A 13,076-nucleotide genomic window follows, 5' to 3' on the forward strand; every position below is an offset into this window, starting at 1 on the left:
CAAATTTTCATGCTACAGAAATTAAAATATCCAAAAATTATGAAATGAAAACAATTTTCAAATTGCAAAAATTGAGTTTTTAGTTATCTTCCCCTAGATAAAACCCATGATTCAAACTAATGCTCAAAAACTGACTAAATTCGATAATGGATTGCTTCTATTTTATACCACATGAATCTTTCTACTATTGTCCTCTTTATGCATATTTGATCCATCACTTTATGTATACAGTTCACATCAAGACCCACATTCACCTACCTACCCCCAACTTGTTCTGTTAAAATACGTTTGTTCATTCTTGATTGCTTATTTCTGAATTATTATTACTGAAATATTGAAATATAAAAAGAAAAAACAAATAGCATACTCTCTCTGGGAAGTTTTGTCATATAGTTGAGAACAAAATTTCAACCTGGGGGGGGGTAGCTGCTGGTTGTGTCAAAATATGTGGTTAAGCAGGTTATACTGTAATACTTGATAAAGGCATCTTCAAGGCTATTTTTTTTTTTTTTGACAGGGGGAGTTCATCCCTCTCCTACATACAGCACCTAGTATTTTCAAATGACCACCCATCTGGTACTTTCCAGGCTCAATGTTGCTTAACTTCAGTGATTTAATGAGAAGTTGTATGTCAATGTAATTATGATTATATATATATATATATAGTATTAAAAGCAAAGGTGGAGGTACCTAAAAGCTCAACAGCGTTTTGCCCATTTAGTGCGGGCTTTTTCGAGAGTAAAAAAATGTTCATTGATGAGAAGGTTAGTTAATTCTCATCAATGAACATTTTTTACTTTGGAAAATACCTTCACAAAACAGGTAAAACGTTGAGGTTTTAGGTCTCCCCACCTCTGCTTTTAATACCATACATGTTGGATTGCCATGTTGGATACCATGTTGGATTGCCATGTTGGATACCATGTTGGATTGCCATCCTTGTTCATGAAGGCTTGAAGAATAGAATGGTTCCCAAAATTTTACTACAGGATATCGCCACAAAAAAAAAAAAAAAAAAAAAAGAAGCAAAATGGGAAATTGAGATTGCATCTTGCTAATAAAAACGTTCAGTACACTCAGCATAAAACATTAAGTTACACATTTATTTATTTATTCATTAGTATTTTTTCGCTTTTCACCGTGTGTGCTTATGATTTCACATTGAATGATTCTACTGATAGTTATATTAGAATAAAAATATTTTACATAAAAAAAATGAAGTCTTTTTTTCCAGGGAGGCAGAGAGGGGGGGGGGGATACTAAGGATAATGTTTCTCCAGACTCCTGTTTTGACCATATTACATATACAGATCGTGTCTTTTTTTATTCATCTTAGGTTCATTCAAAGAAAGGAGCATCCCCTGTTTATTATTATTATGAGCCCAATAATTGTGTGTGCTAATTTGAGATTTATAATCATCCAAACGCTTAAAGGTTTTTACCAAAATTATTGAGAGTCTTTTTTTGCAAAATGGTAGCATTTAAATATTGTCATTTGACAAGATATGATTCTTCAAAGACTAAAGTTGGTCTTCACCAAATTTAGCTGATCAAATAAAAAGCAGCATTTCTAATCGAAAGAGAAACAGCAACTCATTTTAAATAAATTCAAATATACAATTTGCCTTTTTTTATCTTGGGGAAAACATGATTTTATACAGAGAAAAGGACAATTAGGCATTAATTTTTTTTTTTAACTATTATTTTAATGAAATCAAAATGGAAACTTTGTTTATTTTGAACTGTTTTTTTTTTTCACCTTCCTCATATTCTAAAATGCACATTTGTATTTTACTGTTGAAAGTGTGAATCAATGTTGAAGCTAACCAATGGATAAAGTGAATTTTTTTTATTCTGATGATGATAATGATAGTGATGATAATGATAACAATAAAATAAAAAACATTTTGTGGGAGGAAATAGATGAAGGAAAAAAAAATAAACACATTGATTTACATTTTCGATTTTTAAAACAAAAATGTTAATGGGAAAAGATGAGGATAAAAAAAATTGAAGATGATGGAGATGTTTTTTTTTTTTATTATTTTATATTTGGGGATAATTTTTTGTTCAAGAAAAAAAAATAGAATCAATGAATTAAATTGTCTTTTTTAGCATGATTCATAAGAATATTTGATATTTCTTGTCCAGTACAACCTTTTTTTTTTCTTCAGCAGAAGGCAGACATTTACTGATTATTAAGATTCTCTATTCAACAGAAAAGATGTTTTTTATTTGAATAGGGAAATAATAACTCTCCACTACGAACTATGGTAATCTGGACAATATATACCATCTCCATCAAACAAAAACAAAAACAAAAAATGGTTTTAACACAAAAAAATGAAAACAATTTGGAAACTTATATGATCAAAGAATATCAGTTTTTGGTTTAGTTATTTATGGTATATCAATATCAACCCTCTTTTAGAGGTCATTTAATGCCAAAAAACAAATTCTATTGAAATGATTAATTGTATATAATTAATTGACCATAAGTCACTATTTTATCCACAGCTGTGGAGAAAATTATTGTTTTATACATCCTTCCTACCTGACATATAAGATATTGATTGAACACAATTGATCCAACAGAATTTGAACTCAGCAGTCAACACCAATATCCATTAGGCTGATCATGCACACCCTCAAATACTTTTTTTTGATAAAACATGATTCTAGATGTTGAGTCCAAAAATTTTAAATAACCATAGACCTACAGAAATCTGTCTTGTCATAACTCCTAAAATAAATTTAAAAAAAAACAAAAAAAAACATCACCAAACACCGGATTGAGATAAAATAAATAAACCAACAAATTAAAAGAAATTTGTCAAGGCAATCTTTGGAAAGGAGGAGATAATTCTTATATGACTTTGCAAGAAAGAAATGTCAAAGGTCAGTCTGAGTGGATCATTTCTGTCATTATTTTAGATACATCCCTATAAGAGCCTCTTTCCATTCATTGGTCAGTCTGTCATGTTTAAGTTTAAAATAGCATTTTTAGATGTGTTCTCACATTTCTATAAGAAACTCTGTCAATCTGTCATGTTTATATATGAGCATCTATTCGTCCATCAGTCGGTCTGTCATGTTTAATTTTGAAATATTATTTTCACTGATTTGTCACGCTTAATTTTGAAATATCATTTTGGTCGATCTGTCAGGCACCATTTTGAAATATTATTTTCAATGATCTGACATGCTTAATTTTGAAATATTTTCGCCGATTTGTCTCGTTTAATTTTAAAATATTATTTTCACCAATCTGTCTTGTTTAATTTTGGAATATTATTTTCACCGATCTGTCATGCTTAATTTTTAATTAACATCTTCATAAGAGGTCCTGTCTGTCCTTCACGTGTATGTTTGAAATACATATTTTCATTGTTAAACACGAATAGACTCAACAGACGTTAAGAGTATTGTTCCGATTTTTTTTTTTGTTTCATTTGTTTTACATGTTAAATTGCAGTATTTACAAAAAAATACATTTCTTTTAAATGTACTACACCCATCGGAAGATTTTTCCGTTTCTGAAAATGTATGCATTTTTTTTATTTTTGCGCATCATAGCAGCGTTCTCTCCAAAATAACTCCGACTCACTAAGAGTGTGTCACACTTTGTCAAAATAAATTGGTCCATGATGACTTTCATTACACTGTCACAGACATTGTTCGCCCCATAATACGGTTTGTCCACATGGATTATCTCTCCAGGATTATAGACAAATTGAGGAGAAAATTTCTCCGCTGCGATAGTTCGCACCTCTTCCGAATCAGTTGTTACAAATATCCGAAACTTACGCGAGTTGTTGTATTTATTCAAAAAATCCCAAACAACTTGCAGGTCTGCCATAGTGTTTCGGGGTTCATCACTTGGCATACTTGGATTCCGACCGATTCGTATCTGTGCACAGACCAGCTGTATGTGAGGTTTGGGAGTGTTCATTGCGAAGAAACTATTAAGTTGTGACTGTAACACTGTATTAAAGCGGAACAGGAGTTTCATCACTTTTGCAAATAACATTTCTCTGGAGAGATGCAACGTCCAATGTAAGCGATCTCTATATCGGACATTTTTCTTGAGAGCATGAGTGTAGTCATAGTTCGTTGTGACATAGAGTACATCCTCAGGATAGAGCGCATTCAGATCGGCCCATTGCAGCATCGGAATGTATTCCTTGTTACCGATTAGATACAAATAACGATCTTCCAGACTCAGCAGCTGATTTGAGTCAATTTCCCAATTCACTTTGTTTGGACGTAAAAATGCAGAGATTTCACACGGTTTGGAGATTATAATGCCAAATCTGCGTCCCATGGCCAATGCCATTAGATACACAGAGACCATGCCAAGTTGTCGATCACCCCATCCGCCACAAGTCCGCTCACCAACGCAATAGTAAATGATGTATTTGGTTCTATAGTTAGGGAGTTGAACAAGCTCCTGTTTCCGGATACTTTGCTCTTCTTCGTCCAAGTCTGTGAGTAGATTTTCATCAGGAACGTCTTGGAAGCGACGACCTGAATCATGGATCGAACCATATTTGGAAGGGTTGCCAGTGCACTGATTATCAACAATTAACTGATGCCATGTGCATAACAGGAACAATAAACCAATAACAGCAATAACTCGGCAGTCCGGCAACTGAAAAACAGAAGAAATAAGAGTTAGGGTCAAGAAAAAAATAAGATGTGAATTTTAACAAGTATGTTAGCAACTAGACATTTTAGCCTGTTAAAAATAGGCAAAAGTAATAGTCTGTTCATTTGGAATTAGTGCTTTATAGCAAACTTCTGAAGTAAATGTGCTATTGTGGTGACCAATCCCTATTAATCGCTATGCAGCAAACAAATACCAGAGCACTTAGTTCACTGCACTTTATCATAACAAAGGTCCATACAAAATTTCAGCCAGATCAGCCAAGTAGAAAGAAAGAGTGGAACAGACAGACAAACTAAGAGAAATATTATTATTTACTATTATTTTTACAATGAGTTCTTTATGTCGGTATATGTTTTCATTTAAAAAAAAAAAAAAAAACTGAACTCCCTTCCCCAAAAAATGTTCAAGCAACATTTAACTGTGTTATTTACTCATTGTGTTTCTTTGAGTATGTTGTATTTCAATCAAGGTTTTCACTATAGAAAATATATAGGTTATCTCCACTTGGTTGAGATGGGGGAGACACAGGGCCAAAATGGGGGTGCAAACTTGATAAAGAAGAGAGAGACTGAACCATGTTGTACACGGAGCAGATGGTACCTGTAACAACAGTGTCTCATTGTCTCCACGAAAATGCTGAATCAATACTTTATGCAATTTCAACTTTGACAAATATTTATCTATTGCAATCACCCTGGCACCAAACATTCAATCCCATTTTCTTTAGCAACTCTTATTTTTCACTATTTCTAAAAAACATCACCCCTTCTCATATCTGCAATATCATAAAAAACTTAGACACCTCAAAGGCGTGTGGGCCTGATCTCATCCCTGCTATACTAATTAAGAAATGTTCAGCCGAGCTAGCCCCCATACTTTCCAAGCTCTACAATAAATGCCTTGCTGAATCTTGTTTCCCTAATAGCTGTAAGATGGCCTCTGTGGTACCGGTGTACAAGAGTTCTGGTGAAAGAACAGACCCTCCTACTCTTCACTAAAATCTTTGAGACCTTAATTAATCAAGCACTAGTTCACCACCTCGCAAAAGCAAATCTTCTCTCTGACAAACAGTATGGATTCAGGCAATGTCGGTCTACTGCAGATATTTTAACAGTTATCTCTGAACGCATTTGCCATGTACTGGATAAGGCAGATGAAGCCAGGGCTGTAGCCCTTGATATATCCAAGGCCTTTGACAAAGTCTGACAAAGAGCTGCTAATGAAAATTAAATCGTACAGTATAACTGATGTATACTAAATATAATTAGATCCTTCTTAAACAATAGAAGTGTACAGGTTGTCATTGATGGACGTACATTCAAGCAGCATAACATTAATGTGGGAGTGCCTCATCCGACCATTGTTATTCCTGATATTCATAAATGTGGCTGGTTACCTTTAATGCATCTAAAACCAAACTCCTATCTTTACATCATCAATGCTCTGATCCCCATCTGGCATCAATTGAAATGGATGGCTCTCGTCTAGGAGAAGCCCCATGTTTTGACAAGCTTCTGGGCTTGACCTTTACTCCTGATCTGAAATGGAACACGTACATAAAGTCTGTTGCCAAGGTTGCTGGAAAGATGGTGGGATCCTTCTACTGCTCCAGAAGATATCTCACTACTGATACAATTCTCTATCTATATAAAAGCCAAGTACGTCCAAGGATGGAATACTGCTGCCATATCTGGGCAGGAGCTGCTAAAAACAGCCTATCCTGCCTTGACAGAGTACAAAATAGACTTCGTGGTTTAGTGGGGGATGCCCTTTTCTCTTCCCTGCAACCTCTCTCCCACAGAAGAGACATTGCAAGCCTATCTGTTTTATCGTTATTTCCATGGCAGGTGCTCGTCTGAACTCCAATATCTGGTCCCCCCTCGCCAATATTTTACGAAAAACACTCGTCTAGCTGAATCCACTGTCAAAAACTTCCCCCACTCTTTATCTATGCCTAAATAAAAACGTAGATTCCATGAACAAAGCTTTTTTCTTAGAACTGCACGCCTGTGGAACTCTGTTCCGTCTGCCTGCTTCCCTCCTGACTACAACTTGGATGTCTTCAAGTCCAACGTAAACAAATTCCTGATGAACCGCCACATTAAGTAGACACTTTAAATATCCACACTAACGTACTGTACTTACAATAACCCTTATCCCCGAGTGGCTTCCGGGCCTTGATAAGTGGGGACCACTTTGTAAAAAAAAAAAAAAAAAAAATGACCTCCCTGATAATACTGTGTCCGAGATGTGTATATTTGCTGATGATACAACACTCTATAATATGCATGAGGGAAGAACAGATGTACATAAATCTAAGACAATGGCAGAATCATTAGAAAATGACCTCCAGACTATAGTGGAATGGGGCCCACAAATGGATGGTAACATTTAATGCTAGTAAAACTAAGCTGCTCTCCTTTAACAATTACAAGACGCCTCTCCAACCGCCTATATCCATGAGAAATAGCACCCTACCTGAAAATTCTTCCTTCAAACTTCTTGGCCTGACGTTCACAGGCAATATGAACTGGAACAAATACATAGAGAACATTGCAAAGGCTGCTGCAAAGAAGGTGAGTTCCCTCTTTCAAGCTAGAAGACTACTCACGCCTGGGAGTATCCTGTACCTTTACAAGGCCACCATTCGCCCATATATGGAGTATTGTTGCCACATCTGGGCTGGTGTATCTACTACTAATCTCTCTCTCTTAGATAAAGTCCAAAAAAAAGTTGTCAATCTAATCGGTCCCACTTTATCAACTAAGCTCCAGCCCCTGTCCAATCGCCGCAATGTTGCATCACTGTGCCTGTTTTACAAATATTTTAATGTCATGTGCTCTGATGAACTCGTTTCACTTGTACCCCCTCGACATACATAGCCACGACAAACCCGCTTAGCAATAAGATCTCACCCCTTCACTGTTGATCTCCCTAAATGCCAGAAAGATTTCTATTCTAATAGTTTCATCCCTCGAACAGCTAGACTTTGGAATTCTCTTCCCTGGCTGTACTGATATGCAGAAGTTTAAATGTAACATAAACAAATATCTTGTTAATCTTTCCTAGACATGGCCCCAAATAGTAGCCCCTTATGTCCAAGTGGTGATACGCTTTGTAAGGGGTGAACACGAGTAAAACAAAAAAAAAATTTCTATCCAATTTCTGTGTGCATAAACATCTTTTTTTTGTTTGTCTGTTCCTTTTAAAATGACCAATCAGATGGATGCAAAAATTTTGCACACAATTTGTTTTAAAATAATAATCTCACAGATTATTATATAAATATACAGATGAAATTCTCTGAAATATTTCATCAAAAAGACCCCCCCCCCCTCCATGTCCTTGTAAATTCATAATTTTTAGATTTTGCTTCTGGTTTTATCCAGTTTGGTCTTTAACTGATTTACAATACAATTATTTTTATACTTATTTTGTAAACTTTTTTCCAGAAATATGTTACTCGAGTAGAAAATAATTCAAATCGCATGATAGATTTTGTTTTCAAAATCCTTTTTATCAATTAAACTAACTATTAATAAATGAAATGTGTCTTCTACAGCTTTCTAATCATCTTGCACTTTTCAACATATCTGCGATGCCAATATAAAACACATATATAGGAAATGAAAAATATTTTGTTTTTTTGTAAAAAATAGATCAATTTGACAATTTATATTGGTGTGGTAGGCATACTTAAGATGAGACAAAATAAATTTCATGAAGAAAATGTGCTTTTACCAGCACACCTTCAACCTCTATCCCTCTTATTCCCCACTGCTGTTAATACCATCCCATTGGTAATATGACAGATGACGTTGCCTGCTTCTAGCCCACTGCACTGCTTTCTTTCATGTACAATTTGAGACCCCCTTGAAAATGTTTTCACAAATTATCAGTGATGACCAAACCTGTTGATTGATGAAAAAGAAACGCATTTAGAAAACCCATTAAAAACATAATATACAATCTAGTATTCATACTTATCATAAATAATTTATTAGTAACGGATGATTATTTTGTAGTTATTAAAAAATATGCTTTTTAGTCGCATATTCATAAAATTCCTTAGGTTTCTAACTGAAAATAGAAAATCATTTGTGACTTCTCTTAAAGTAAGTTTTAATACATTCAAATAAATTTGGAAACTTAAAAGAAAATAAATGATAATCTGTTGGTACCAAATCCACGAAATATGATGAGTGATGCATATTTTTTCTGAAAATTCTTTGGTAATGTATGCATCATGAAGCCTAGCACTGCCATGATGAAAAATAAAACTGTACAAAATAAAAAAAATAAAAAAAGTAAACTATGCTTCATAAATTATGCATCATCCACTGTATTTTCCAGACTTCACACCAAAAGATTAAAAATTTGTAAAATCATTTGGGTTAAGTAACATGCGTTTCAAAAGAAGTTAAATTCCCCTTTTCAGTTAAAAGCATTAGGAATTTAATAAAGGTGATACTAAAAAGCCTTCAATGGAAAGTGGTCAGAAAGAAGAATGAGAACTATATCAAATAAATTTGATCATGTATTATTATAATATTTTCATTAATTTATTTATTTAATTATTAATGCAAAATACTAAATTTACAAATATATATATATATATATATATATATATATATATATATATATATATATATATATATATATATAAAATAACAAATATGCAAAATAACATTTGTTTCAACCTGACACAGGATAAAATATACGTTTACGAACGCATCAATAAGTATGAAGCGTTTATGTCATCCTACGCTTTTGATGCTTCAAGGAAAACCTTTTTTTTTTTGTTTAAAAAAGATGTCAATAAAAAAAATTAGATTACAGAAAACACACATTCAGTGCAGAAAAAAAAAACAGTTCGTTAATTAAAATACAATGAAAAATCATTACAATTCTTTTTTCTTCCTTTTTATCCCATTTTATACATTTTCAATTTGTGATGTTAAACTTTTTTTCCTTCACAAATGAAATAAATCACAAAAGGTAAAATTGTAAATTCAGGATGTTTCTTGTGATTATCTATTTTTTTCTTCTTTTTTTTTAAAAACTTTTGTTAAGTGACATTTGCAATTATTTCTGCACTTACTGACGTACAAAAACATAAAACAATACTAGTTGAAGTATCCAATATTATCTTTTTTTAGGATTTCCTTTTATTTTTTATTTTTGATAGTGTAAATATTTTTAAATGAACAAAAATACTTTAAGGATTAATGTTATTGAATATTGGGAAAGTGAATGCTGGCATTGACTAGTGATTAGGTATGCTTATCAGATCTTCTGAGCTCCATTCTATTATCCCCCTTTTCCAAACTTTCACAAGATCACTCAACTAGCTACAACCACTATCAACAATTTCCTCGATTCTCTATCTGTGTCTAATCTAAACGCAGATTACATGACAAAGCTTCTTTCTCAGAACTGCCCGACTGTGGAACACTATTCTACTGGCCTGTTTCTTGGCCGATTACAATATGGTATCCTTCAAGTCCAATGTAAACAAGTTTTTGTTAAGCCGTCTCCTTAAATAATCCAAATTCTACCCAGTCTACACTATTAACGATTTTTTTTTTACGCACGTTCACCCCTAACAAGGCATATTGCCACTTGGACGTAAGGGGTTACTATTTGGACCATGTCTAGGAAAGATTAACGAGATGTTGGTTTACGTTATATTTAAACTTCTGCATATCAGTACAGTCAGGGAAGTAGGTAGCAGGAAGGGAATTATAAAGTCTAGCTGTTCGATAGAAGAAACTATTAGAGTAGAAAGCTTTCTGGCATTTAGGGACCTTAATAGTGAAGGGGTGTGATTTTGTTGCTAAGCAGGTTTGCCGGGGATATGTATGTCAAAGGAGTACAAGTGCAATGAGATCATCAGAATACATTCCATTAAAATATTTGTAAAATAGAGACAGAGATGCAACATTGCAGCGATGGGACAGGGGTTGGAGCTTAGTTGACAAAGTGGGACCTATTAGACTGACAACTCTTTTTTGGGCCCTATCCAAGCGGGAATGGTAGATGCACCAGCCCAGATGTGGCAACAATACTTCATGTATAGGTGAATGGTGGCCTTGTAGAGGTACAGGATACTTTCTGATGTGAGTAGTCTTCTAGTTCGATAGAGAGAACCAACCTTCTTTACAGCAGCCTTCACAATGTCCTCAATGTACTTGTTCCAGTTCATATTGCCTGTGAATGTTAGGCCAAGGAGTTTGAAGTAAGAATTTTCAGGTAAGGTGTTTTTAGACCTTATCCATGGAGGGGGGGGGGCTAGTGGTAGATGCACCAGATCAGATGTGGCAACAATATTCCATGCATGGGTGAATGGTGGCCTTGTACAAGATACTTTCAGGTGTGAGTAGTCTTCTAGCTCAATAGAGGGAACCCACCATCTTTGCTGCAGCCTTTGCAATGTTCTCAATGTATTTATTCCAGTTCATATTACCTGTAAATGTTAGGCTGGGGAGTTTGATGGAAGAATTCTCAGGTAGGGTGTTACTTGTTATGTATATTGGTGGTTGGAGAGGCTTCTTGTAATTGTTAAACGAGAGCATCTTAATCTTACAGCACTTTCTCACGAATGTTTACTATCTTCCCAATTTCATAAAAATATGTCCAGTAGTTTTTAAATTGACGGGGGCATTTATTTTCGAGAAGGGGGAGGGATCTGTTTCCTTGGCTCTCCTCAAAAATTAAATCAAACATAACTCAAAGCTTGAATTTAACTGCCCTTGTGGAAAGGATAGTAATTAGAAATAATATACAATCTCATTCTCATTTTTAAGGGAAAAAGAATATATTGTGTTTTCTGAGCTAATTTTTAAAGAGAGTAAGGAAAGAACCCTTTGAAAATAAATCTACCCATAAAAGTTACTCTTTAAGTCCTTACTACATGTGGTGTTATCATCATCCACTTCCAGCATTCCAGATCAAGTAACCCTAATGTGGCTTCCGCATGAGTCTAAGCCCCCACCCCCGTCATTTTAGATAAATGGTTATACACTAGTATATCTAACTACTTTTTGTAACAATTTACAATAAATTAATATTTAGTGTGCATTCATTTGTAATTTTATTGTCCCATTTTTCCTGTAATTTTATTCAATAATTTTGTTAATATTAACAGTAATTAAAGTGATTTAATCATACAAAAATCTATGAAAACCTTTAAAATATTATGGTCATTAATTTTCAAGGGAGGTAACTTAAATGTAAACTAATATATCTTAGCTAGGTAGAAAGACAGATATATCGATGAGACATAAGCAAAAAAAGCAACGGTTAATAGAGGAGGGAAGGTGGCCCCTCTCTCTCTCTCTCTCTCTCTCTCTCTCTCTCTCTCTCTCTCTCTCTCTCTCGTTCAGACAAATTGAGTTCTTTCTTTTCATTTCTTTATGGTCTTATTTCAAAGATAAATGAATTTGTATAAAAATAAATTACTTATATGAATAAATGAGAAAGTTTTTGTCTTGTGTTTACAACAAAATTATCAATGACATACTTATTATTTAAACTCACTCTTTCAATTATTTTAACAAACTTTGCAGGAGTCAGCAAAGCCAGCTAGTATAAACAGGGTGTCTAAAAAGTCACTGAAGGGTTAAAAATCTTTGTCATTTTACCATCAATGATAATTTTTTTCTCTATTTCAGATATTTTACAGATAATATTTTTTTAAATTAATTATGGATAAGTATAGCTTTGAACAACATACGCAAGTTGTGAATTGTTTTACCAAAATCAGGGGTCAATTGTTTTGACTCAAAGAGATATTTTCATGTAAGTCACAGTTAAAGAAAGAGTCTATGTTAACAAACCCCAAACTCTGTAAGAATTGAAGGAAACCATTAGGAACGAAATAATGGAGTTAACTCGCCATCCAGAGATTCTGCAATCTGTCCTGAATAATGTTTTGGAAAGAGCACAAATATGCTAAGTTGAAAATGGGCAACATTTAAAAGACGTTTTCTTTCATAAAGATTGCTTGAATTTTGCGGGGTTTTTTTTTATTTTTACTTCCCACTATTAAAAAAAAAAAAAAAAAAGAATCTATTTAAGTTCAAAACCTTTCGGTGACTTTTTGAACATCCTGTATATATAACATTAAAAATCAAATTCTTAAAACAACAGGTCTGAAATTGGAAGCATAGTAGACAGTGAATGGTGTTTAATGTTAGGTTTAATTTATTTTAGAGAAGCAACAGGATAGGTATAACCCCCCCCCCCCCCGCAAAAATAAATAAATAAATAAAATAAACGGGTAGCTATTAATTATTTGCTGATATTAAGTAAATATTTATTGGAGCAAATCATAAAATATATGCTATGTTTTCACAAAGAGAAAAACAGTAAAAAAAAAAAAAAGAAAAGGTTGAATATTAAAATC

The 13,076-nt window shown here is 33.6% G+C and overlaps 1 protein-coding gene across 5 annotated transcripts in view; it reads right to left on the minus strand.

Annotated features, from left to right (window-relative positions):
* Window positions 1–1,607: 1,607 nt before the first annotated feature.
* The window catches only part of LOC145295970 (uncharacterized), a 295,111-nt gene continuing 283,642 nt past the window's right edge, over window positions 1,608–13,076 (minus strand). For all 5 annotated transcript variants that reach the window (XM_080141898.1, XM_080141896.1, XM_080141897.1 and 2 more), the window contains one exon: window positions 1,608–4,651. In XM_080141898.1, coding sequence (XP_079998024.1) covers window positions 3,509–4,651 — 1,143 coding nt within the window. In that variant the 3' untranslated portion in view covers window positions 1,608–3,508. The remainder of the gene's footprint in view (window positions 4,652–13,076) is intronic.

The sequence above is a fragment of the Euprymna scolopes genome, chromosome 16, assembly GCF_053919585.1.
Source record: "Euprymna scolopes isolate OS-2025 chromosome 16, ASM5391958v1, whole genome shotgun sequence".
In the NCBI taxonomy this organism is placed as follows: domain Eukaryota; kingdom Metazoa; phylum Mollusca; class Cephalopoda; order Sepiida; family Sepiolidae; genus Euprymna; species Euprymna scolopes.